At 44.4% G+C, this 25,947-nt stretch overlaps 1 protein-coding gene across 1 annotated transcript in view; it reads left to right on the forward strand.

Moving 5' to 3' along the window:
• Esr2 (estrogen receptor 2 (ER beta)) overlaps positions 1-16,757 on the forward strand; it is a 35,228-nt gene extending 18,471 nt beyond the window's left edge. Inside the window, exons 6-8 of the mRNA XM_013014401.1 lie at positions 4,256-4,389; positions 13,371-13,551; positions 16,463-16,757. Coding sequence (XP_012869855.1) covers positions 4,256-4,389; positions 13,371-13,551; positions 16,463-16,649 — 502 coding nt within the window. The 3' untranslated portion in view covers positions 16,650-16,757. The remainder of the gene's footprint in view (positions 1-4,255; positions 4,390-13,370; positions 13,552-16,462) is intronic.
• Positions 16,758-25,947: the final 9,190 nt, after the last annotated feature.

Consider the following 25,947-nt stretch of genomic DNA (forward strand, 5'->3'; position numbering starts at 1 on the left):
TTCTTTTTGCTTATGTGGTGCTGAGGAATCGAACCCAGGGCCTCATGCATGCAAGGCAAGCACTCTACCACTGAGCCACCTTCCCAGCCCTAGGCATGATTTTAGAAGAGTGAGTTAGTTATTCAAAGGTCTGGGGACCATGCTTCATAAAGGAATTCTATTATAAATCTTTTCTTGCAAAGTGAATACTTGAAAACTGACTCTTTCGCTGGATTACCCTCCTCCAGTTCTTTCAAGTGGTAGAGTGACTATATCAGCAACAAATATAACTGATTCAACTAAGCCCATTTGTGGGTTCTTGAGACTATAAATTCTGTTTCTCTTTATTCAGCAGAAAAACAATAACAAACAAAACCCATCCTTACTAGCAACACTAACCAAACTCCAGAATCTATTAAAGCTGAGAGAAGACTGGGAATGTGGCTTAGTGGTAGAGTGCCTGCCTGGCATGCATGAGGTCCTGGGTTCGATTCCTCAGTACCACATAAACAGAAAAAGCTATAAGTGGGCTCTGTGGCTTGAGTGGTAGAGCGCTAGCCTGAAGCACAGAGAGGCTCAGGGACAGAGCCCAGGGCCCTGAGTTCCAGTTCCAGGACCAGCAAGAAAAAAAAAAATGATGAGGGGAAAAAAAAACCCAGGTTATCTCTTTTCCCTTCCTTCCTTCCTTCCTTCCTTCCTTCCTTCCTTCCTTCCTTCCTTCCTTTCTTCCCTCCTTTCTTCTTTCTTGTATTGCTTAACTGGAGATAAGAGTTTTATGAACTTTCCTGCCTGGGCTGGCTTTCAACTGTGACCCTCAGATCTCAGCCTGTTGAGAAACTAGGATTACAGGCATGAGCCACTGGTACTTGGCCAATAGCTCCTTTTATTTGTGGCAAGGTAGTTCTTTTAGAGACCACTAGAATTCTAAATTCATATCAAGATGTACTATAAAATCTGGACTTCTACTTGTGCAAAAGTGTCATATGTGACTTAGCGCTAGTGGCTCATACCAGATATCCTAGCTACTCAGGAGGCTGAGAATGGAGGATCTCAGTTTGAAGCCAATCTGGGGAGAAAAGTCTGGAAATTTTTATCTCCATTTAGTCAGCAAAAAGCTGGAAGTGAAGGTTTGGCTCAATGGTAGAGCACCAGCTTTGAGTAAAAAAGCCAAACAAGAGCTTGAAATACTGAGTTCAAGTTCTATACCAGGAGAAAAAAAAGAGCTTATGAACTTTATTTTGTTTTTGTCCATAAGAGATTTTGCCCCCTTGAGACAGGATCTCACTACATATTCCAGACTGGCTAGGTACTTATTATAATGCTAAGGTTGGCCTTCTTTTTCATGCCTCAGCCTCCTGAGTGTATGATTACAGGCATGCATCATTAAATCAGGCCTCCTTAGGTGATATTAAAAAATCAGCTTTTCTCAGCATTAAATGTCTTTGAACTCCGCACTACACTTTCTAATAACTGTCCCGAGGCAGAATGACAGGATGATTGGCAGGAGGGGCATTCATGAACAAGTGTTTCTTGGGCTCTTGCTATATGCAGTACCTGGTGTCTTTTCAGAACCCAGTTCTGGGGAGTTGGGAAGGTTGGAATGAGAGTAGAATTAAGAGTTTTGTATTATTATGTTCTTTGGACTTTAAAATTCTGTTACTCTTTGCTCAGAACTTTGATTATTCAAGGTGGCCTTTCCAAGAGACATGTGTTTTGTCATTGTAGCTGTTATTCTTTGCAGACATTACCATGCTAATTTGTCAGAGTAAGCAATTTATATGTTTGAAGCATGGTCTAGGTTAGTCTGTGGGTTGCCAGCCTAGCTGACCACTTAATTAATCAGTGGGCTTTGCAAGGATTGGTGGGACCTGGTAGTGTCAGTTTATTAGAATTTGACCCCATACCTTGATTATTAGAAATGTTCTTGCTTGCTAGGTACTGGTAGCTCATGTCTGTAATCCTAGCTCCTCAGGAGGCTGAGATCTGAGGATCACAGTTCAAGGTCAGCCTGCATAGAAAATCCCACAAGACCTTTATCTCCACTTAACCACCAGAAAACCAGAAGTAGAATTGTGGCTCAAAGTAATAGAGTGCTAGCCTTGAGCAAAAGAGCTCAGGGATGGCGCCCAGCCCCAAGTTCAATCCCCATTACTGACAAAAAAAGAAAAAGAAAATAAAATGTCCTTGTTTGAGGGTGCTGCAGTCAGGTGGGGAGCATTCAGCCCTTTGAGGACCTCAAGTCCCCTTCAGAGTCTATTACAGAGACTCAAAACCCAGAGACACCCATGCAATCATAGCACCCTTCACTGTATGATGCAGCACTCAGGGGTTAAAAACAAGAGAACTACTAGTCAGGGATTTTCAGTAGCTCTGGTACCCAGCATAACACAAGATTTTCTAGAGATAACTGAAGTGGAATAATGGGTGAATCAAAGCCAGGATTTTCTGAAGTATAATGATTTACTTCCAAGGTATATTTAAAATTTCATTTCTGTAAGGACTGCTCAAAGAGTTTTGATTACGCAGTTTGAAGTTTGTCTGAAAATTTGCTTCAAAATAATCTTCATGTCAGTAATTTCCACATCCTCATTGCTGACTCTCCTGACTCTAAATTTGTCTTCAGTTGTGATGTCTTTGTGTTGTTTTTGTTCATTTCAACTTGCATTTAAAATGTCTCTTAGTTGCTATCCTGTTAAAGGACCACTAAGAAGTGGTGGTGCTGGAAACCCTTGCTAGATATGAAGGGTCAAGATTTCCTAAGAATAAAGGGAACATCTTCTTTTCATAACATGTGGCATTTCTAGCTATGGCTATTTGACTAAGATTGAAAAATTATCAGTAGTAGTAATATCCCTTTAAGAAAATATTTGGGGCTGGGAAGGTGGCACAGTGGTAGAGTGCTTGCCTCGCATGCATGAGGCCCTGGGTTCGATTCCTAAGCACCACATTAGCAGAAAAAGCCGGAAGTGGCATTATGGCTCAAGTGGTAGAGTGCTAGCCTTGAGCTGAAGAGCGAAGGGACAGCGCCCAGGCCCAGAGTTCAGGCCCATGACTGACAAAAAAAAAAAAATGGTGCTGGTGCCCAGTGGCTCATGCCTGTAATCCTAGATACTCAGGGGGCTGAGATCTGAGGATTGAAGTTCAAAGCCATCTGGGACAGGAAAGTCCAGAAGGCTTTTATCTTCAATTAGTCATCAAAAAGCTGGAAGTGGAGCTGTATTTCACGTGGTAGAGCACTAGCCTTGAGCAAAAATAGTTCAAGGACAGTGCCCAGATCCTGAGTTCAAGCCCCAGGGCTAGAATCAAAAAAGGAAGGAGGGGGTGGGGAGGGAGAAATAATTTGGTATTGGGTACTGATGGCTCACACCTGTAAACCTAGCTACTTAGAAGGCTGAAATCTGAGGACTGTGGTTCAAAGCTCAAAGACAGACTAGGCAGGAAAGTCAGAGACAGTTTTATTTCCAATCAGCCACTAAAAAGTTCTAAGTGGTATTGTGACTTAAGTGGTAGAGTGCTAACCTTAAGTGAAAAAGCTAAGGGTGAGTTCCAGGCCCTGAGTTCAACCCCTTAGTAATGGCACAGTTAAACACAAATCAAACAATAGCAACAATAAAAAAAAGGAAATCATTTAGTGAATCTGTAGAAGGAAAAATGCTGACACAATGTTTACTTTTCCTAAGTGGACATTGATTTGAATGTCTAGGATTTATAGGAAATTCCCAGTGTCTCTGTTTCTATGTGTTTTTTTTGTCTCTTTTCCAATCTTGAGAATTGAACTTGGATCTCATCATATATACAAGCAAGGCTCTACCACTGTGTCACTGGGCTACACACGAATACCTCGTCCTCTGCACGCACACACACACACACATATGCACACCCACACACACACACACTGGTACTGGGGTTTGAAAACAGAATTTCATGTTCTCATCCAACTTTTTCACTCACAGTTGGTGCCCTACCACTTGAGCCAGGCCTCTATTTCTAGCTTTTGGCTGGCTGGTTGGAGGTAAGAATTTCATGGATTTGTTTGCCCAGACTTCAAACCACAATCCTTAGATCTCCTGAGTAGCTGATTACAGATATGAGCTACTGGTGCCTGATATCATGTCTACTTTATAGGAAGACAATTCTAGTAATTTTATATTGCTAGATGTGGTCTTATTAACATAAAGGATGTTAAAATGAAATTGGAGATTAAAAAAGTTATCCTTATGCTTTTATAGTTGTCTGATGCTGTGTGTTCCTTAAATTCCCAAATGAACTTTTGTAGGGATGAGGGGAAGTGCGTAGAAGGAATTCTGGAAATCTTTGACATGCTCCTGGCAACAACTTCAAGGTTTCGTGAGTTAAAACTCCAGCACAAAGAGTATCTCTGTGTCAAGGCCATGATCCTCCTCAACTCCAGTAAGTATCCACACAGCCCAGCCATACTCCATGAGGGAGAGACTCTTCCTCAAACTGGCACAGTGTGAAAAGAGTATTGAATGTCTGTGTTTGAACAGAGGATAATGGCTTCCTTTCTGACTTCTCTGTTTTTATTTTTATTTTTGTAGGGATTTAACCAGTATTTAACTTTTGGTACCAAGTATGAATTATTCATTGGGTGAGCTACTGGCAATGAAGTTAAAGAGTTGTTGAAGCTCGAAAAGAACAAAATTAGTGTTTAGCCTTCAATTTTTTTCAAAGCTTACATATTTTACAGGGCTGTCATGTATCTATATTTCTTATTTTGAGTTCTACTTTCACAGATTCATTCATTTATTAAAGATAAGGACAAGCCAGACTCCGGTGGCTCATGCCTGTAATCCTAGCTAGTCAGGAGGCTGTGCAGTTCAACTCCAGCCTGGGCAAGAAAGTCTGTGAGCCTCTTATCTCCAATTAACCACCAGAAAACCTAAAGTGGGGCTTTGGCTCAGGTGGTAGGGCACTAGCCTTGAATATGAAAGCTCAGGGACAGTGCCCAGATCCTGAGTTCAAGCCCCAGGACTGACCAAAAAAATATATAGATAAGGACAAAACAGTCTTGTCCTTAAATAGCTCATAGTGTAGAGAAGGGAAGGGCGGGGGAGAGAAAGAAGGAGGGAGAGAGAGAGAGAGGAGTGACAAAATAACTAGGATCCCATCTTGTATGGAAGTGTACACAGAGTGCTAGAGTAGCACAGGAGGAAAGGCTGTGAAAGGGGAAGGTGTTTGAAGGAGTCTTCGAGGAAGAGTGGAGTGGGTGGATGCAATGGTGAGGGTGCGTGGATGACTGCTTTGCACACAGAGCAACCACAAAGGAGGCTGAGACAGAGAGGGTCATGCACGAGTCTTGTCAGGACCACAGCAACTTGACAGTGGCAGGAGCCACTGGCGTCTGGCTGTTTTTTTCTTCTTATATCACAATATTTTGTGAACATTCAAACAAAAGAAAACTATATAAGGAAGATAATAAGAATTGCCAGTAATACAAGTGCCCCTCTTAAAGATGGCCAATTAGACGTCCTCTCTCTCTCTGTCTCTCTACACACACACACACACACACACACACACACACACACACACAGAGTTGTTCCTTAGTACTTATAGAGTGTTGGTTCTAGCACTCTCCATGGATACCTCAATCTGTGGAAGCTCAAGTCCATATAAAAATGTTGTGACATTTGCATATAATCTAGGTATATCTTCTTATTTATGTATTTACATATTCATTGACTCATTTTGGTGGTACTGGAATTGAACTCAGGGCCTTGCTCTTGCTAGGCAACTTTATCATGTGGGTCATATCCCAAATGACTTTATTTTTCATATAGGTCTTGGGCTACCCACAGACTATGTTCTTTTTACTTATTCCTCCTGAGTTACTGGGATTGTAGTCATGACCCACTACTTCTGGTTTGTTTTATTGAGCTATAGATTGTGTGTGTGTGTGTGTGTGTGTGTTGGGGGGGGTGGTATTTGGTTTTCTTTGCTGTTACTGGGGCTTGACTTCAAGGCTTTATACTCTCACTTGGCTTTTTTACTCACGGATAGATGCTTTACCACTTGAGTTACACCTCCACTTTTGGCTTTTTGTTGGTTATTTGGAGATAAGAGTATCTTAGCCTGGTGCAGGTGGCTGACACCTATAATTCTGGCTACTCAGGAGGCTGAGATGTGAGGATCATAATTTGAAGCCAGCTGGGGCAAGAAAGTCTGTGAGACTCTTATCTCCAATTACCTAGAAAACTGGAAGTGGAGCTGTGGCTCAGAGTAATAGTGTGCTAGCCTTGAGCAAATAAGCTCAGGGATAGCCTGAGTTCAAGCCCCATGACTGACTCCTCCCTCCAAAAGAAAAAGACTCTCAGTATTTTTTTTTTTTTTTTTTTCATGGGGCCTGAACTCTGGGCCTGGGCAATGTCCCTCAGCTCTTCAGCTCAAGGCTAGCGCTCTACCACTTGAGCCACATTGCCACTTCTGGCTTTTTCTGCTTATGTGGTGCTGAGGAATCGAACCCAGGGCCTCATGCATGCAAGGCAAACACTCTACCACTGAGCCATCTTCCCAGCCCCTCTCAGTATTTGTCTACCTGGGCCAGCTTAAAACCATGATCCTCAGATCTTACTTTCTTAATAGCTAAGATTTCAGGTCTGAGCCACCAGAATCCAGCTGAGATGTGGCTAATGTTTTTTTGCCTAAGTTGGCCTCAGATGGCAAGTCTGCTGATCTACCTTTTGAGGCCTTGATTTTAAATTATTTCAAGATTCTTTACCATACCTAACCATGTGAATGCTTTGTACATATTTGTTATACTATATAGTTTACAGAGCAATAACAAAAGTCTGCATGTGTTGATAAGAATGCAGCCATTATTTTATTTTACATTATGTTTTTGCCCAGCTGGGGATTAAACCCAGAGCCACATGGGCAAAAGCTCTACCACTGAGCTACATATACATTCAAATTTTATTGTCTTTATGAGCACAATGAGTGGGTTTTTTTTATTTAAATTTGTTTTCTAATTAGGTACAAAGGGATTTCAATTCCCCTAATCAGATTATGAATACAACGCATCTTGATCAATGTCGCCCTTTTCATCATTCTCCCCATCTCTCCCAAGTCTACCAAAGATAAACATTTTAATAAAATAAAATAGCAATAACTGGACTGCAAAATGAAAAGTGAAAACTGTAGCTTATCATACTAGTGTATTATTATCACCTTCAGTGTATGCAAAGTTATTCTCTCACTTGCCATAGGCCAAATGCTTGTACTAGGCTCCCATTCTCTCTTGGTGGATCTGAGCAGCTGTGGACAGAGCTGGTGTTGCTCAGGGGATGAGAGGGTGGAAGGTGTGATTAGGCCTTGAAGGAGAGAGCTGAGGAAGAATGAAGAAAGAATCTAAAGGTCATGTGAAGATTCAGAGACTTCCACAACAACCTTTGGGTATTTCTTAATTGGCTCTCCATCTGGCCTTACCTGCCTAATACCACATTCACCTTGTGACCAACAACACCCCACCCCATTTATTATCACCCCTCAGCATTTACAAAATAATAAAATGGCTCACCTTGCATGGCTGAGTAAGTTGATACACATATAGGAAATGTCCAGCCAGAATGTCACCAACCTGCATACAGATAGGACCTCACGTATATCCATAGCCACTTCTGTCTTTGTTAAGGGAGGGATTGTTTGAAAAGTCCATTCTCATTTCATCAGTGAAGCCTATCAAATGCCAGAAGATGAGGCTTCTCTTTCAGAAATGAGTTAGAACTCTTTCTGGACCACACAGTGCTTTTTGGAATGTGGTTTGCTTGTGACCTTCTGTTTGGCCCCGCTCCTTACAACCATTTGTGCTCCTGAGACATCATATTATGTTGATGTTGCTGTTCAAAGCAGCATCTGTATAGATGGGAGGGACACAAACTCCAGCCTCCTCCTGCGGCATCTGACTAGGCGGCCGTGGGAGAATTATAGAAGGCAAAGAGGGGCGTGCCATGTAATTACCACTTGGGGCAGAGAATGACTCAAATTGTTGATGGTAAATCTGAAATTTCAATTTTTTTTCCCAGAAAGTTTCTCGCTTGGTAAGTAGTTGTAACAGTTGTCAAATGGATTTATGTCAGTTCTACATGGCTATGAGGAAACTTTGATTCTGTTTCTTTTGGGACATTTTCACTGTTGGGAGAAGTGAGTCTTCACACATGAGGTTTTAAGGATTTACATGTACAGGCCGTTTTTTCTCCTGGATTATTTGCAGCACAACAAAAATCCAGTAGAAGCAATGTTAATAAGTTCAAATAAAACCTTGATGGAATTTATCAGCCATTAGACAGACCACACATGGCAGAAATCCTGAGAAAGGAGGGACGCAAAGTGAGGCCTTGTTGGTCCAGAGTCAGCTTCTAGGTTGTGATTCTAGGCAGGTGGCTATTAGCCAGGCATCTATCTACTCTACAGAGAAATAGAACAAATAGTATGGGTAGGTGGAAAGATAATTGATATCGCTATAAAAGAAGGGATGTGGGGCTGGGAAGGTGGCTCAGTGGTAGAGTGCTTGCCTTGCATACCTGAGGCCCTGGGTTCGATTCCTCAGCACCACATAAGCAAAAAGAAAAAAGCCAGAAGTGGCGCTGTGGCTCAAGTGGTAGAGCGCTAACCTTGAGCTGAAGAGCTGAGGGACAGCGCCCAGGCCCAGAGTTCAGGCCCCACGACTGGACCCAAAAAAACAAAACAAAACAAAAGAAGGGATGTATTATGTAGTCTGGCTCAAGTGATTACCAAGCGTGAGAGACCCAGAGGAAAGCTGCAGCCTGCTCTGTCTTGGGTCCAGGCTTGAGAAATGAGGTCTGAGTATAGAAAATAGAGTGGCGTCAGCCTGGAAATTATTACCATTACTCTCTTAAAACAGTTTAAAGCTGGGTGCCGGTGGCTCATGCCTGTACTCCTAGCTACTCAGGAGGCTGAGATCTGAGGATCGCAGTTCAAGCCAGCCCAGGCAGGAAAGTCCATGAGACTCTTAACTACCAGAAAACTGGAAGTGGCACTGTGGCTCAAGCAGTAGAATGCTTGCCTTGAACTGAAGAGTACAGGGACAGCGCCCAAGCCCAGAGTTCAAGCCCCACGACTGACAAAAAAAAAAAAAATAGTTTAAGTAGGAACAGGCTTATTTATCTAAAAATTTGTGGGATTTCAAAATAATGAAAGTAATGGACGATTAAAAGCAGGCAGATCTATTTTATATTAAACCAGCACACGTACATACCCCATGCATATACCTCTCAAAAGCCTGAACATTTTCCCCATAGTCAGCATTCTAGCATTCTAATTAAATATTATACATCTTCTTCAAAGGCTGGAGAAGTTAGAGTTCTGATGTCCAAAGACAGGAGAAGATGGGAATTTCCACTCCTAGAGAGAGAGGAGAAGAAGGGAAATGGAAAGGAGAATTCACCTTTCCTTCACCTTTTTAGACTATTTGGGTCCTCTGCCAATTAGTCGCTATCTGCCCACTTTGGTTAAGAGCAGTTCCTCCTTACTAAGACCTGTGGTTCAAATGCCAGTGTCTTCCAGAAACACCCTCACAGACAGACCCAGAAATAATGCTTAACCAGCAAGCTACGGGGTATCCATCCTTTAATCTAATTAAGTTGATGCCTAAAATTCACCATGAGGAGTAGTAACTGAAACAGAGGAGTTGGTCTCCTTGAACTATGACCTGTGAGTCTGGGGCAGCCAGGTCATCTGGATTTGCAGGTCTGTGGAAGGCTTAGCAGAACACTAATATCCTTATGAGGATACTCAAGGAGAACGAAGCAGCAGAACAGAGCAGGGAATATCTCTCCCTGGACATTGGGTATAGGACTCAGAAGACAATTGACTGAGTAAGGGAGTAAAATAGCTCCTACTCTAGTTTACTAAACTTAAAAGGAAACATGAAGGATAAAGATATTACTAAACAGCTGAGTGCTGGTGGTTCATACCTGTAAACCTACCTGCTCAGGAGGCTGAGATTTGAGGTCTACAGTTCAAAGCCAGCCTGACAGGAAAGTCTGTGAGACTCTTACCTCCAATTACACACCAAAAAACCTAGAAGTGGAGCTATGGCGCAGGTGGTAGAATGCTAGCTTTGAGCAAAAGAGCTTAGGGACAAAGCCTAGGTCCTGAGTTCAAACCCCAAGACTGACAAAAGAAAATTATATAAAAATATTAACTATAGCCAGGTGCCAGTGGTTCAGGCCTGTAATCCTAGCTACTCAGGAGGTTGAAATCTGAGAATTGCGGTTCAAAACCATCCCAGACAGGAAAGGCCATGAGACTCTTATCTCCGATTAACCACCAGAAAACTGGAAGTGGTGCTGTGGCTCAAGTGGTAGAGTGCTCGCCTTGAGCTGAAGAGCTGAGGGACAGCACTCAGACCCAGAGTTCAACCATGACCAACCAAAACAAAAAAATATTAACTGTAATCTTGCACAAAGCTCAAGAACATTGAAGGAATGATCAACACCAAGTTCATATATGCTGTTGCAGGACATTAAAGAGCAGGCAATAATGTGTGTGTGTGTGTGTGTGTGTGTTGGGGGGGGTCGAACTCAGGGTCTTAGTGCTGTCTCTGAGCATTTTTGTTCAAGGCTAGCACTCTATCACTTGAGCCACAGTGCCACTTCCAGTTTTCTGGTGGTTAATTGGAGATAAGAGTCTCATGGACTGGGGGGGGGGGTAGGGAGAAAGGGATGGGAAGGGGAAACAAAGGAGGAGGCTACAATGCTTGATAAGAAATATACTCATTATCTTGCCCATGTAATTGTAACCCCTCTGTACAGTATTTTCACAATTAAAAAAAAAAAAAGAGTCTCGTGGACTTTCCTGCCTGGGCTGGCTTGAACTGCAAATCCTCAGATCTCAGCCTCCTGAGTAGCTAGGATTACAGGCGTGAGCCACTGGTGCCCAGCATAATGAGGTTTTGATAGGTCACTCAGACCAACACATTAGTCTGGGAGAAAAGGCAACGGGTCAATTACACACACACACACACACACACACGAGGGGTCACCAGGAATCTCAAGACTTGAATAACCCTCTCAGTATTAGATAGGGGTCTGAGTATAGAAAATAGAGTGGAGAGCTGGGAAGGTGGCTCAGTGGTAGAGCACTTGCCTCGCATGCTCGAGGCCTTGGGTTAGATTCCTCAGTACCATATAAGAAAAAAGCCGGGAGTGGCGCTGTGGCTCAAGTGGTAGAGTGCTAGCCTTGAGCTGAAGAGCTGAGAGACAGCACCCAGGCCCAGAGTTCAGGCCCCATGACTGGACCCCCCCCCCAAAAAAAGAAAGAAAATAGAGTGGAGTTGGCCTGGAAATTATTACTGTTCCTCTTTTAAAATAGTTTGAATAGGAGCAGGTCTATTTATCAAAAAAATCATGAGACTTCAAAAGAATGAAAGTAATGGACGATTAAAAGCAAACATTAGACCAGCACCCATACCCCATGCATATACCTCCCAGAAGCCTGAACATTTTTTCTATAGTCAGCACTTTGGCATTTTAATTAAACATTGCATATCTTCTAATTTACTTGCCTTCAGCCAAGGAGAGCTGATATCTTCATCCTTTGAACATGAGAGGATGTGAGAAGTCCTAGGATTTTGCTTCTCAGAATGTCAGCTGGGCCTGTGAGGAGAACACACAGCTGTTCCCAGGCGATAAGGCAGGGGGGAGATGGCGGCCTTGATTTTATTTTACTTTCATTGGTATGTGTGGAGCATCGTGCCAAGATTTTTTTTACTAGATTTCTTTAGTTTAATGATAAGTTTTTAAATTTTTTCTACAATGAATCCTAATTAATGTTTCTACTTTTGGAGGAATGGAGGGAAGCCAAATTTTGCTGCTTTCTCTGTGTCTGATTGATGAGGTTTTGTGTGTTATCCTGCCCAAGGTATGCCTCTTAGCATTACATCTTAGGACACTGATGATGGAGGGGGTGTATGAATGCCAGAAACACAGGCATGCTCCTCCTGATTGGACAGGTGGGCAGCAAAGTGGGTATTCTCCAATCCGGTTTCTTCCAGGGATAATTTAGATTACTTGTGGTATTGTTTTTTTTAGATTCTATGCTGCTTACTTACTCAGCTGGTCCTCTACTGGTTGAGCCATGCCTCCAGTCTTGATTTTTTGCTGGTTATTTTAGAGATGGAGTTGGAAAAACTTTTCTGTCTGGGCTGGCTGTGAATTGAGATGCTCGGGGTTCCAGCCTCCTGAGTAGCCTCTGACACCCAGCCTCTCCTTTCTTATTACAGTCCAAGTCACACTTCCCATGTTGATTCTGTGTTTATGGTTCTTAGTTGGGAAGTGAAAGCTCAGAAGAAAAGTTTTGATTATTTCAGGGAATGGAGGAGCTGGGCCTGCAGAGGGTGAAAGGAGGCGATGGCGCTCAGCTGTTGGGTTATATTGCAACCACTGAGTGTCAGCTCCTACAGTAGGCAGGAACGAAGCACCGATGGGCTGAGGGGGGACAGCCCACCTGTCGGGTATCTGGGGACCTACGGAGCTATGGTCCTGTAAGCTTTCCTCCATGCCAAATTGAGACAGAAGAACTGGGTCACTGATCCAGGATCAGAGAGCCAGAGATGGTGGCCCAGCAAGGTTCTACAAAGAAGTGAGCTTTGGAGGTCCTAGACCAGGTGGTGGTGAGGCCCTGCTGCAGCTGCTGGGCATTGGAAGTAAAATTCATACAGGCAGGGGAGGCCTTATAACATTCCCATTAATGTATGTTTCTTAAACCCCTAATCTTAGTGAGGCGCCCTTCTCAGGAGGAAGAGTAGAACTAGTCTCACCCTCTCACCATCTCGGTGCTGCAGATGAGAAATGCCAGGTAATGGTTTGAGGTGAATCTGCAGCTGTAGCGCGGTGGACATACCGAGAGGTTGTTCCAGAGCCCTGCGTTCTGGCAGGCTTTCCTTGAAGCTCAGTGATAGGGCTGGTGAGGAGAGAGAGCCCACTGGGCAAGTAAAGCCAGGTCCTTACAAGTCTCACCACACCCTGCATTCTGATGGCTCATATCTGTAACCCTAACTGCTTAGGAGGCTGAGATCCAAAGATCATGGTTCAAAGTCAGCCAAGACAGGAAAGTCCATAAGCCTCCTATCTCCAGTTAACTAGCAAAAAGCCAGAAGTGAATCTGTTGCTCAAGTGGTAGAGTATCAGTCTTGAGTGCAAATTAACTGAAGGACAATGTCAGGGCCCTGAGTTCAAACTCTAGTACTGGCACCAAAACAACAACAACCGACAAAAGATCTCACCACACAGGTACAAGTCAGAGGCCAGGTCAACATGGCCTCCTTTCAGGAGCGTGTGCACTTGTTGAATGTCTGAGTGAGCGCATGACCCCAGCTTCCTTTCCTCAGAGCCACGGCTTCCTTCTCTGTCCAGGTATGTACCCGTTATCTGCAGCCTCCCAGGAGACAGAGAGCAGTCGGAAGCTGACTCACCTTCTGAATGCGGTGACTGATGCCCTGGTCTGGGTCATCGCCAAGAGCGGCATCTCCTCCCAGCAGCAGTCCGTCCGCCTGGCCAACCTGCTGATGCTCCTCTCCCATGTCAGGCACATCAGGTAGGTGAGGCATAGCTCTACAGAGCTGTGCCATCTGCGTGGGCCAGTGCATGCGCTCTGAGCCTTGGGAATAGCGTTATGCAGGCTTGTCATCTTTAAAAGAAAAGGAACCCCTGGAAGGAAATGGCATGTCCTCAACACACACACACACACACACACACACACACACACACACACACACACACATGCACGCACGCACGCAGGCACGCACACACACACACACACAGAGGTAACCAAAGCTCAGCGCATAGCGGGTAGTGAATGAATGTCACGTGGCACCTTGTAGTTTTACATGTCATCCTGGGAGGTGGGGGACTTATTTGCTTTTTGGTTACTAAGGCTTCATGCTGGTTTATGGAGTCCTAAAAGGGACAGTTTCTCCCCCTAAAATGGACTACTACCCTCTTCATACCAAGTAGGGCTGAGGCCTTAAATCATTTTTTGTAAAGAGTTTAAGTCTGATTCTCTACACCACCCTCCCCCTCCCATCTTTCCCCTCCTCTTTTGTGTCAGTCCTGGGTTTTGAACTCAGGGACTGGGTGCTGTCCCTTAGCTTTATCACTCAAGGCTAGCACTCTACCACTTGAGCCATGGCTCCACTTTTGTTGTTGTTGTTGGTTAATTGTTGCTAAGAGTCTGATAAACTCCCCTGTCTGGCTGGCTTCAACTCATGATCTTTAGATCTCAGCCTCCTGAGTAGCTAAGATGAAAGGCATTTGAACCACTAGCACACTATTGTCTTTCTCTTTGATGACATCAGGATACTGAGGATGGGAAACAAGAGAACTTCCCAAAAGATTTGGAAAGCAGGATTGTGGGTGGCATGCATGGCAGGGTAGGACATGGTACGGTGTGAGCTGATGGTGGGGGTGTGTGGTGATGGCTCCTGGTTCAGTGATGCCACCAGGAAGGTAGCTCTGCCCTGAGGCTGGAAGAGGAAAGATGAGGATGGAAGGTATACTTACCCAAGGAGGAAGGACTGGGCTAAGAGCTATGGGATTCTCAAGAGTTCAATATGGGCTGGGCACTGGTGGCTCAATCCTGTAATCCTAGCTACTCAGGAGGCTGAGATCTGAGGATCGCAGTTCAAAGCCAGCCCAGGTTAGAAAGTTAGTGAGACTCTTATCTTTAATTAACCACCAGAAATTGGAAGTAGCACTTTGGCTCAAAGTGGTAGAGCACTAGCCTTGAGTGAAAAGCTCAAGGACAGCACCACCCAGGTTCTGAGTTCAAGCCTCACGACTAACCAAAAAAAAAAAAAAAAAAGAGCTCAACAACACAGAGAAAAAGTTAAAAAAGACCTCTGTCCCTTTTTCTCATTCATGATCACTCAGCTCATAGCTCTGTGCAGGACAGATACGGTTGAGTCATAGTATTTGTACATTTCATCTTTTGCTAGTACTGGGCTTGAACTCAGAGCCTGGGCACTGTCCCTGAGCTGCTTTTGTTGAAAGCTACCACTCTACCATTTGAGCCATAGTGCTACTTCTGGTCTTTTCTGTTTATGTGGTATTTAGGAATCAAACCCAGGGCTTCATGAATGCTGGGCAAGCACTCTAACGCTAAGCCACATTCCCAGACCTGCAATTCACATGTTTGAATTTACCTACTTGCTAAAATCTATTAGTAACCTGAGGTTAGTACCATTGGTGCTTTCGAGGCCATGCCAAAGGGCCTTTTTTTTTTTTTTTGTCGGTCGTGGGGCCTGAACTCTGGGTCTGGGCGCTGTCCCTCAGCTCTTCAGCTCAAGGCGAGCGCTCTACCACTTGAGCCACAGTGCCACTTATGGCTTTTTTTGCTTATGTGGTGCTGAGGAATTGAACCCAGGACCTCGTGCATTCAAGGCAAGCACTCTACCACTGAGCCACCTTCCCAGTCCCAGTGGCAAATTTTTTGAGTGGCTCAATATGCATGATTCCAGCTGAGGTGGAACAAATTGGTGTTCTAAACCTTCCCGCTCAGCTCTCACCTTGATTGAAGCACTAGCTTTACTCAAGCTGTTGAGAGCCATGGTCTTCTATTTTTGTGCTGTGTGTAGGTGGTTTCATTGTGTGACACAGCTTCCTAGCACAGTGCTGAGCACTTCGCACTGTTTCTAGGCACAAGAAAGTTGTGAGGTGCTTTTCGGGAGAAATGTGTATCTTAGATGAATTTTGTTCAGGTATGAGTTATAGCACTGTGAGTTCAATGAATGCATTGACAACCTATAAATAAGTTGTCTTTTGTAAGTATGTGTATGTGAGAGAGAGAGAGTGAGTGAGCGTGTGTGTGTGTGTCTTTGTGTTTATGTGTATTCTTGTTCTGGGCCTTGAGCTCAGCGCCTGGAACTGTATGTAAACTTTATTGCTCAAAGTCGGTGCTCCACTGCTTGAGCCACAACTCCACTTGTGGCTTTTTGGTGGATTCATTTATGATAAAGAGTCTTGTGGCCTTTCCTGCCTAGGCTGGCTTTGAACCAAGATCCTTCTATCCCTATCTCAGCCTCCTGAGTTAGGACTACAAGCTACTGACACTCAGCTAAGGTGTCTATACAAACACACACACACAAGAATCTTATGCATTGATCAGCTGAGGAAAAGCTGACTAGACTAGACACTTGAGGAACCTGTGTATTTCCTCTAGGAACCACGATAAAGTGTTTGTTAATTCATTGTTTGCAGTGGTTTTTATAGACTGAAGATTGGGCTATGTGCTAGGTGCTGTGCATTGTGTGTGTGGGGGGGGTGGGACAGAGGGGTCAACAGGCTAGCAGCTTTGCCTCTGAACATAGACTAGTGAGGGAGCTGGCTGGCTGAAGTGGGGAGGTACAAGGCTGTGGGGGGGGGAGGCCTGGCTCTGGAGAGGCTGGGGAAGATCTTAGTGTTCTGGGGACCCGCAGAGAAGGAATTCTCAGTACTTTTTGTCCCCATAGTAACAAGGGCATGGAACATCTGCTCAGCATGAAGTGCAAAAACGTGGTCCCAGTGTATGACTTGCTGCTGGAGATGCTGAATGCCCACACGCTTCGCGGGTACAAGTCCTCTGCCTCAGGCTCCGAAGGCAGCTCAGCAGAGGACGGTAAGAGCAAAGAGAGCTCCCAGAACCCACAGACTCCATGATGCCCAGCCCTGAGGTGAATGAGCCCACAGAGGAGGCCAAGGTGGACATGCACACGCCAGCAGGTCACAAGCCTGGCCTCCATCACCTCTCTGTTGTCCCTCCTTTGGTTATGGCGACCTCAGTCATGCACCATCCTGCCCCACCTCCATACATCCTAGGAGTCAAAGGTGGATGAGCCACAGTTTCCCTTGTACCAGGGGCACATTTGAATGCAGAGTTCCACTTGGGTCACCTTAGGATTTGATGCAGTCCCTTTCTTACTTTCTAGCTCCCTTCCACCTCATTGAAGGTTTAGGATTGAATGGTGGAAATCTGACAACTAGACAGGGTGGAGACATGACACATTTGTCAGAAGCCGACTAAACTTTCGATGTATGTTCTCTTCTGGACCATTTGATTGTAGGACAGAACCCCCCCCCCCCCCCCGTGACAATCACTCATAGTTGCCCAGTTCTGTGAGGATGGATGTCATGATACTGTGTTGTTCTGTTAAAGACCAGAGGGCCAGGGGCCAGGCTGGGATAAGAGCCAAGAGCTTCCTGCCAGATCTTGATTCCTAGATCTTGCTAATTATTTGGTGTGTGTCTATGTGGGATCATTTTCATGGAGGGTTGTGGGAGATTTAAGTGGCTTCTGCAATTGGGTTTCTTTGAAATTCCATTGTCTCAGGGGTCCAGGGTGTGCTGCAGGAAGGCTCTGTTTGCAGGAGTGGGGTTTTCTCCTGTGGGCATGGGTTAGGGTCTGTGCTCCCCTGGGGCATTGTGAATGCAGATTTTTGTCTTGCACAGTAGATGTAGCAGCCCCCAGCTGCATCTGCCACCCAGAGAGACAGGGACAGTCCGCACTGTGGATATGTATGGTGTGCTAGCCTGTGGAAGAAACTACACACAGTCCAGCATGTCAGCTTCAGGTCCATGATGCCAACTGCTGGGCAGACACTTGAACAAGAAGACATGGTTTATGAATGCCTTTAAAGAGGAATACTTGATACCTAGGCATAATTATTTCTAGCAAAACAAATACCCTATGGCTCTCTTCAAGTATTTTCTTGTCTGAACATTTATATGGTGAGCTGGGTGACATTGAAACTTAATAAACTATTCTTTTTCCAAGTGGAACATAGATAGAAATGAAAATAAAGTACTTCAAAAATAAAAATTTAAGAGTTTTAATTCCCATTTCTTGCTTGAGGAGAGGGAAATATTTCTTTTCTTCATTTTTCCCTACTTTAACTTGCTATACTAAAGAAAATTCTTATGTTCTCTTTCTTCTTTTTTTTTCCTTCCTTCCTTCCTTCCTTCATTTTCTTTTGAGGTAAGGTCTCACTATATAATCCAGGTTGGCCTTGAACTCTTGATGCTGCTGCTCAGACTCCTAAGTGCTGGGATTATAGATGTGTGTCACCTTGCCTGGCTCATTATATCCATTATTATTATTATTTTAACCAATTGTCCTGACAGCTTCTTGGGGCTTTTTGTTTCACTGTGTTTGGATTTAGCCTGACTTTGGGTCATTGTTTCTTGGCTCAAGTTTCAACTGTGTGCACTAAGGACACATGTGATTCTAACCTGAGGGCATGTAGGTGCAGACTGTGTTTTTATGCTTATATCTAGGGTAAGCAGGTGGTTGAAGTATGACCTATACTCTAAAAGTATTTGGAGCTGGGTGCTGGTGGCTCATGCCTGTAATCTTAGCTACTTAGGAGGCTGAGATATGAGGATCGTGGTACAAAGCCACCCTGGTCAGGAAAAGTCCATGAGACTCTTGTCTCCAATTAACACCAGAAAACCAGAAATGGTGCCTTCTGAGTAGCTAGAATTACAGCTGTGAGTGACCAGTGTCTGGCTATTTGTTTTCATCTTAGAGCTTTCCGTTCTTTCAGATGAGATGCCTGCTCATCATCTCCAAACATGTATGGCTAACACTTTGTTTTTTTTAAATTATGGCATCAGGCTGCCTATTTTATGTGTTGGAAAAAAATCCCTTCTTAAAGGCCACTTATTTCTCTTTAACCATAGTGGTTTTCTGTATATGCTTTCTTTTTGGGGCTATCCATCCTGCAGGCCGTTCATGATCCATTAGGACAAGCTGGGAGCACTCCCGCTGCCAATGGTGCATCTCAGTGGTCAGGAGTGAGCGAGGATTAGTGGGACCTGATAATTGGAAACAGGAACTGGATTACTGAATAAAAACAGAAAACAAAGCCGGGCGCTGGTGGCTCAGGCCTGTAATCCTAGCTACTCTGGAGGCTGAAATCTGAGGATCATGGTTCAAAGCCAGCCTGGGCAAGAGAGACCGTGAGACTCCTATCTCCAATAAACCACCAGAAAAACCGGAAGTGGCACTGTAGCTTAAGTGGTAGAGCACTCGCCTTGAGCTGAAGAGCTGAGGGACAGCACCCAGGCCCAGAGTTCAAGCCCCACGACCGAACAAAAAAAAAACAAACAAAACAGAAAACAAGGGCATTTGTTGTGTTATGAAACAGTGACCCCAAATTCTGGCTTAGACTGGCCTGGCCAGATTCCTTCCATTTTAATTGGAAAGTGGTTATTAAATGAAGATAAATTTATATGTTTGATGAGTAAGATTTGGGTTCATCTCCAAATCATGTGACTAAGGTGGGACTATAGAGACAAAAGTTTTGTTGGTCATGGGGCTTGAACTCTGGGCCTGAGCACTGTCCCTCAGCTTTTCAGCTCAAGGCTAGCATGCTACCACTTGTGCATAGTACCACTTCCAGTTTTCTGGTGGTTTATGGGAGATAAGAGTTTCATGGCCTAGCCGGGTGCCGGTGGCTCACGTCTGTAATCCTAGATACTCAGGAGGCTGAGATCTGAGGATCATGCTTCAAAGCCAGCCGAGGCAGGAAAAGTCTGTGAGGTTCTTATCTCCAATAAACCACTAGAAAACTGGAAGTAGCGCTATGGCCCAAGTGGTAGAGCTCTAGCCTTGAGCTGAAGAGCTGAGGGACAGTGCCCAGGCTCTGAGTTCAAGTCCCGTGACCAACTGCCCCCCGCCCCAAAAAAAGAGTTTCATGGCCTTTCCTGCCTGGGCTGGCTTTGAACTGTGGTCCTCAGATCTCAGCCTCCTGAGTTACTAGGATTACAGGTGTAAGCCACTGGCGCCCGGCTCCAGAGACAAATTTTAATAAAATAGTTGCCATGAAATACCCTCAAAACAGAGTTCATCTGTATTCCTAGGTGTGACCTTACCGTCTCCAATGAGAACAATGCAGGAGAGCCACCCTGAGATTTTTCCATGAGTTTTGTTCTATTCTAGCCTCCCTCTGTTCTCACGGTCTGCATGTCCTTAGGCCTGTCCCATAATAGGGCTGACCACAAAGAAGTTAACCTGATTTTTTTTTGAAAAATGGAGGCAGGAACCTAGGACATTGCTGTTATCCAAATAATAAAATCCAGGGGAGTTGTAACCATGTAGAAAACAAGGCCCAGCCGCCAGAGCTTTGCAGGGAGGCAGCGTTCATAAGGCAGCTGGTAGGCCTATTATTTTGGAATTCAGGAAAAAAAAGAAGAGTAACCAATTATTGGTAGAGTCAATCAATGAATGCTAAATGGAATTCTCAAATTTTCTAGCATGGGAAAATAGGGTTTGGTTCATATTTACGTCTGTTAAGGGGCTTGCATATGCCAATGGAAACATCAAATTGCAGATAAACCCTTTCTAGCTCTAATGAGAAACAAAGTACTTTTGTTTAATACAGATTTCTATACATTTCTTTAAGCTGCTAAAAATCTTCAGGGAAAAAAAAACAACAGAAGTTAAATAAAATAATAAAAGCATGCCAATTAGTACTTAAAGATAATATTGATGGGGGCTGGGAGGGTGGCTCAGTGGTAGAGTGCTTGCCTCAATATGCATGGGGCCCTGGGTTCAATTCCTCAGCACCACATAAGCAGAAAAAGTCTGAAGTGGAGCTGTGGCTCAAGTGGTAGAGTGCTAGCTTTGAGCTGAAGAGCTGAGGGACAGTGTCCAGGCCCAGAGTTTAGGCCCCACAACTGACCAAAAAAAAAAAAAAAGATAATATTGGTGGAACACTGCCAGTTAGTGCCTCACACACACATTTAATCCTTGTAATATGACTGTTATCGGAACTTGCTGGCTGTGGAAGCTGGGAAGAGTCTAAACAAACTTGCTCAAGGTCATATAGGACAACTGATAAAGCTGAGCAACGGCCAGTCCAACTTGTGTTGAAAATGATTGGGTGACTGAACTAGTTGAAAAAAAAAAAAACCACTAGGGCCAAGGAGCAGCTTCAGTGTAGAGTTCTGGCCTTGTATGTATGAGGCCCTTGGCGTGGCTCTCTAGTGTTCTGCCTCTGAGCTACAGCCCCAGTCCAAGCAAAATATTTTTAAACTGCAGAATCCATTTATCAAATACAACCTGACATGCATAGCTCCTGCGGCTTAAGTGAGACCCCCCTCAACTCCTAAACCCGGAGCTCCCTCCTAGACACAACAGCTTGCAAACCTCTCACCCAGAAGTTCAGTTCTATCTTTCGTACACAGGCAAATGGAAACCCAGTAGGGCAAACTGACCTGCTCCAGGTCATAACAGTATTATTTATGGCCAAGGCTGGAATGCAGTTCAGGTCTTCTGCTTGTCTGGCTAGCACTGCCCCCACTGCCGGACCCTGCTTCATGAGCTGAATCTCAGTATGACAGGGCTAGTTGTAGCAGTCTTGACTGCCTTCCTCTGGACCTGTAGATCCTGCCTTCTTAGCTTAGATGGGTTTGCACAAACCTTGACGGGACAGCAGAAAAATAAGGTGGAATATGTTATTCCTGTGTCCCTATCCTGGGCTCATTAACTAGTGAGTACTGCCATTTTATTAGTGTTTTCGCTATTAGTGTTTTCGCCATACCTTGCAAATGTATGCATGTTAAATCCCATGTCTCCCAGGCATTGCTGCTTTCCTGTGGAGTTTGGTACTGCATAGTATGAAGACAGGCTATTTATTATTTATAGCTCCCCAACTCTGCTGGAATTTTGGCTTTAGTGGAAGTTTTAAGCTACACATTGTCCCTGTGGTACATCATCTTTCTAGCATCTTTTCTCTTTGTTGTTTTAGAGTTGTTTTTTGTTTGTTATTCTAAGGATCCTATTCACTTGTAAAGCCATTATTGGATAGTGGCTTGCTTTCATGGGTATGGCAGGTTTGCGAGCTCAGAGAGGCTGCTGGTTGGCCGTGCCATCAGTGCGGCTGCATTTACTTCTCTGTTTTGGGTCTCTAAGTGCCACGGGAATTGGTCCTATAACTTTATTATGCAATGGACTTGTATATGTTCAAACCTGTTGATTGGAGATCATGTATTTTTTTCAGATGGATGCTTTGTCGCATTAGACTAATATGCTGGTTATCATTCATGGGCTTTAAAATGCAGGCCTTTTGAAGAAATCAGTGTTTGATATTGTGTGAAAGAAAACTTCAACACTTGCTTTTTATTCCTCTAGGTGGTACTTTTTCCTTACTGTGTCCCTACTATCTATGGAACTACTGAGAGATATTTAATGTGACATAAATAAAGGTGTTTTTCATAAACTTGGCTTAAAATGTATTTCTTGGGAGCTGAATGTACAGTTATTGTTACAAAATGTCTATATTCTGTTGTGAATTCTATTGTTTTGGATTTATAGAACTTGGAAATCATTTTAAACACAAACATGGACAGCTCAGTGGCTCATGTCTGTAACTCTAGCTACTCAAGAGGTTGATATCTGAGGATCACAGTTTAAAGCTAGCCTGGACAGGAAAGTCTGTGAGACTCATCTGTAATTAACCACCGAAATCCCCTAAGCAGAGCTGTGGGTCAAGTGGTAGAGCACTAGCCTTGAGCATAAAAGCTCAGGGACAGCTCTGAATTCAAGCCCCAGAACTGGGGTGCATGTGCGTGTGCACACACATGCAAACACACACAAAACCAACATGGACAATCTTTGTTGGATTAATGCACATAAGCACAAATGCTTATATAGCATTTTATGTTAACCTTCCAGTCACTGACAGCTTCTGAAATAGGAACAACTCAATCTTCATTCATCTAACCTCTTGTGGTAACTTATGACTGCAGGCACTGTATGAATAGGTGGAATGTAAAAGTCACAAAATGCATAGAGCCTCTCAGTTGTTTGCATAGATCTTCAGTAATTACTCCTTCTGAGTCAATTAGTATTAACCCTTCAGAGATGGGAAGAAGAGCAACTCATTAATACTGAACTTCATTTTCATGCTAATAGTCATTTGAAACTTCGCTGGTCCGGGCGCTGGTGGTTCACGCCTGTAATCCTAGCTGCTCAGGAGGCTGAAATCTTGAGGTTCAAAGCCAGCCCAGGCAGAATGTCCATGAGACTTTTTTTTTTTTCTGGTCATGGGGCTTGAACTCTGGGCCTGGGCACTGTCCCTAAACTCTTCAGCTCCAGGTTAGTGCTCTACCACTTGAGCCACAGTGCCATTTCCAGTTTTCTGATGGTTTATTGGAGGTAAGAGTCTCATGGATGTTTCCTGCCTGGGCTGGCTTTGAACTGTGATCCTCAGATCTCAGCCTCCTGAGTAGCTAGGATTATAGATCTGAGCCACCGGTGCTTGGCCACGAGACTCTTATCTTCAACCACCAGAAAACTGCAAGTGGCGCTGAGGTACAAGTGATAGAGTGATAGAGTGCTAGCCTTGAACTAAAGAGCTCAGGGACAGTGCCCAGGCCCAGAGTTCAAACAGACAAACAAAACAAAGCTTCCCTGGCAACTGCAGAAGATGCAAACATATGTGACAACATAAAACACAGGTTACTCTTTTTTTTTTTTTGCCCGTCGTGGGGCCTGACCTCTGTGCCTGGACACTGTCCCTCAGCTCTTCAGCTCAAGACTAGTGCTCTACCACTTGAGCCACAGTGCCACTTCCAGCTTTTTCTGCTTATGTGGTGCTAAGGAATCGAACCCAGGGCCTCATGCATGCAAGGCAAGCACTCTACCACTGAGCCATCTTCCCAGCCCCCACAGGTTTCTCATATAGGTGTTTGTTCCTACAGTAGATCTATGTATGGTCTTCAGAATTACATGGTCACAAGGAGACAGCAGTGGAGGCAAAAATGGTCAGGATGCATAGTTCAGTGCTGCACTGCAGATGCTGGATTCACTTTCCCAATGACTCCCAGTTTTTTGCTAAACATACGCCTACCACCTTTCCACAAATCTCCAGTTTTAACTTGATTTGGGGTACCAACTGCTTTTGTAGCCGAGGTAGACTGTCACCCCAGTAAGGGCAGGGAAACACTCAGAAGATTGCATAATGATTTGAGCCCAACGCAAACATGCTGGGACTGATAGCTTCTCTGAATCAACTGAGCTATAGAATATGTGTTAACTGGAGGCAAGGGTCTTAAGGGCTTTTGTACTTGGGCTGACTTTGAACTGTGATCCTCAGATCTCAGCCTCTTGAGTAGCTAGGATTACAGGTGTGAGCCACCAGGTCCCAGAAATAGACTATTTTAATGAGCTAAAACACTTTGATCAAAGATACTGTCAGGCCGGGCACTGGTAGCTCACACCTGTAATCCTAGCTACTCAGGAGGCTGAGATCTGAGGATCATGGTTCAAAGCCAGCCCAGGCAGGAAAAGCAGTGAAACTCTTATCTCCAATTAACCACCAGAAAGCTGGAAGTAGTGCTGTGGCTCAAGTGGTAGAGTGCTAGCCTTGAGCTGAAGAGCTCAGGGACAGCGCCAAGGCCAAGTTCAAGACCAAGGACTCACACACACACACAAAAGGTACTGTCAATAAATCCATTTTGCTTTGTATGTCAATTCAACTATCAAATCTCTCTCTTTTTTTTTTTTTGCCAGTTGTGGGGCCTGAACTCTGGGCCTGGGCACTGTCCCTCAATTCTTCAGTTCACGGCTAGCACTCTACCACTTGAGCTACAGCGCCACTTCTCTGGTACTGAGGAATTGAACCCAGGGCCTCATGCATGCAAGGCAAGCACTCTACCACTGAGCCACCTTCCCAGCCCTCAAATCTCTAAACACTGAATGAAAGACAGATTCTTCCAGATGGCCTTCTTTGCAAGTTAGTGGTTAACTTCCTAGGCCTTGTGGATGCCTGACTTAGGAGAGCCCTGACATTGAACTATCCTTGTGGGCTTCACTGGCTCCCTGAGGTGTGTGCCTTGTTGAGAAGGGATGAGGAGACTGAGGCTGTGGTACAGGAGTGGAGCTGGTGACTTCCATCAAGGAAGCAGAGAGGCTAAGATCTGTTTAGGTGGAAAGTAGACCTAGTGGTACAATCACATGGCGGGCAGGTGGGTTTGCCTGTAACATCTACCACAGATGGAGCATCTCTCATTCAAAAATCCTAAATGCAGCTGGGTGCTGGGGACTCATGCCTGTGATTTTAGATACTCAGAAGCCTGAGATGTGAGGATCTCGGCTTGAAGCCAGCCCAGGCAGAAAAGTCCCTTGAGATTCTTTAGTTAACCACTCAAAAACTGGAAGTGGAGTGATGGCTCAAAGTCGTAGAGGGCTAATCTTGAGCAAAGAGCTCAGGAACAGCACCCAGGCCCGGAGTGCAAGCCCAAGACTGACAAACAAATCCTAAATGCTCCAAAATACAAAACTTTTAGAATGCCAAGCTGATACCCAAACTGGGAATTTTATACTGTGAAATTTGTTACATGTATACAATTACTAAAAATGTGTTAGCCCGGCGTTGGTGGCTCATGCCTGTAATCCTAGCTACTCAGGAGGCTGCGATCTGAGGATTGTGGTTCAAAGCTAGCCCGGGCAGGAAAGTACGTGAGACTCTTATCTCCTCGAATTAACCACCAGAAAACTGGAAGTGGCACTGAAGCTCAAGTGGTAGAGCACTTGCCTTGAGTGGAAGAGCTGAGGACTAGCACCCAGGCCCAGAGTTCAAGCCCACGACTGGGGGAAACAAAAAGCTATATTAAAGTACTTCCAGCCTATGTGGGACTGAGGTAGATATGAAAGAAACATAAATGAATTCCTTATTTCCAAGTTATTTCAGTATATGTATATAAATATTCCCAAAGTCACACAGCTCCAACCTAAAGCTTTCCTACCCCTGAACACTTTGAAGAAAGGGCTACTTAACCTGTAATTCACTCCCCAACGTAGTGAAAAAGAAAAGCTGGGTGAAAAGGTCCTTGCTATATCCTCCTTCCTTGTAGTGCTGCCTAAGCCTTTCCCTACAGAACCTGAGGTCACAGAGGGTTATTTACACAGAAGGGTCCTCTCTCCAGACAGGGATGCTTCTAAGGCCTCATAAAT

The sequence above is a fragment of the Dipodomys ordii genome, unplaced genomic scaffold, assembly GCF_000151885.1.
Source record: "Dipodomys ordii isolate 6190 unplaced genomic scaffold, Dord_2.0 Scaffold2, whole genome shotgun sequence".
Classification (NCBI taxonomy): domain Eukaryota; kingdom Metazoa; phylum Chordata; class Mammalia; order Rodentia; family Heteromyidae; genus Dipodomys; species Dipodomys ordii.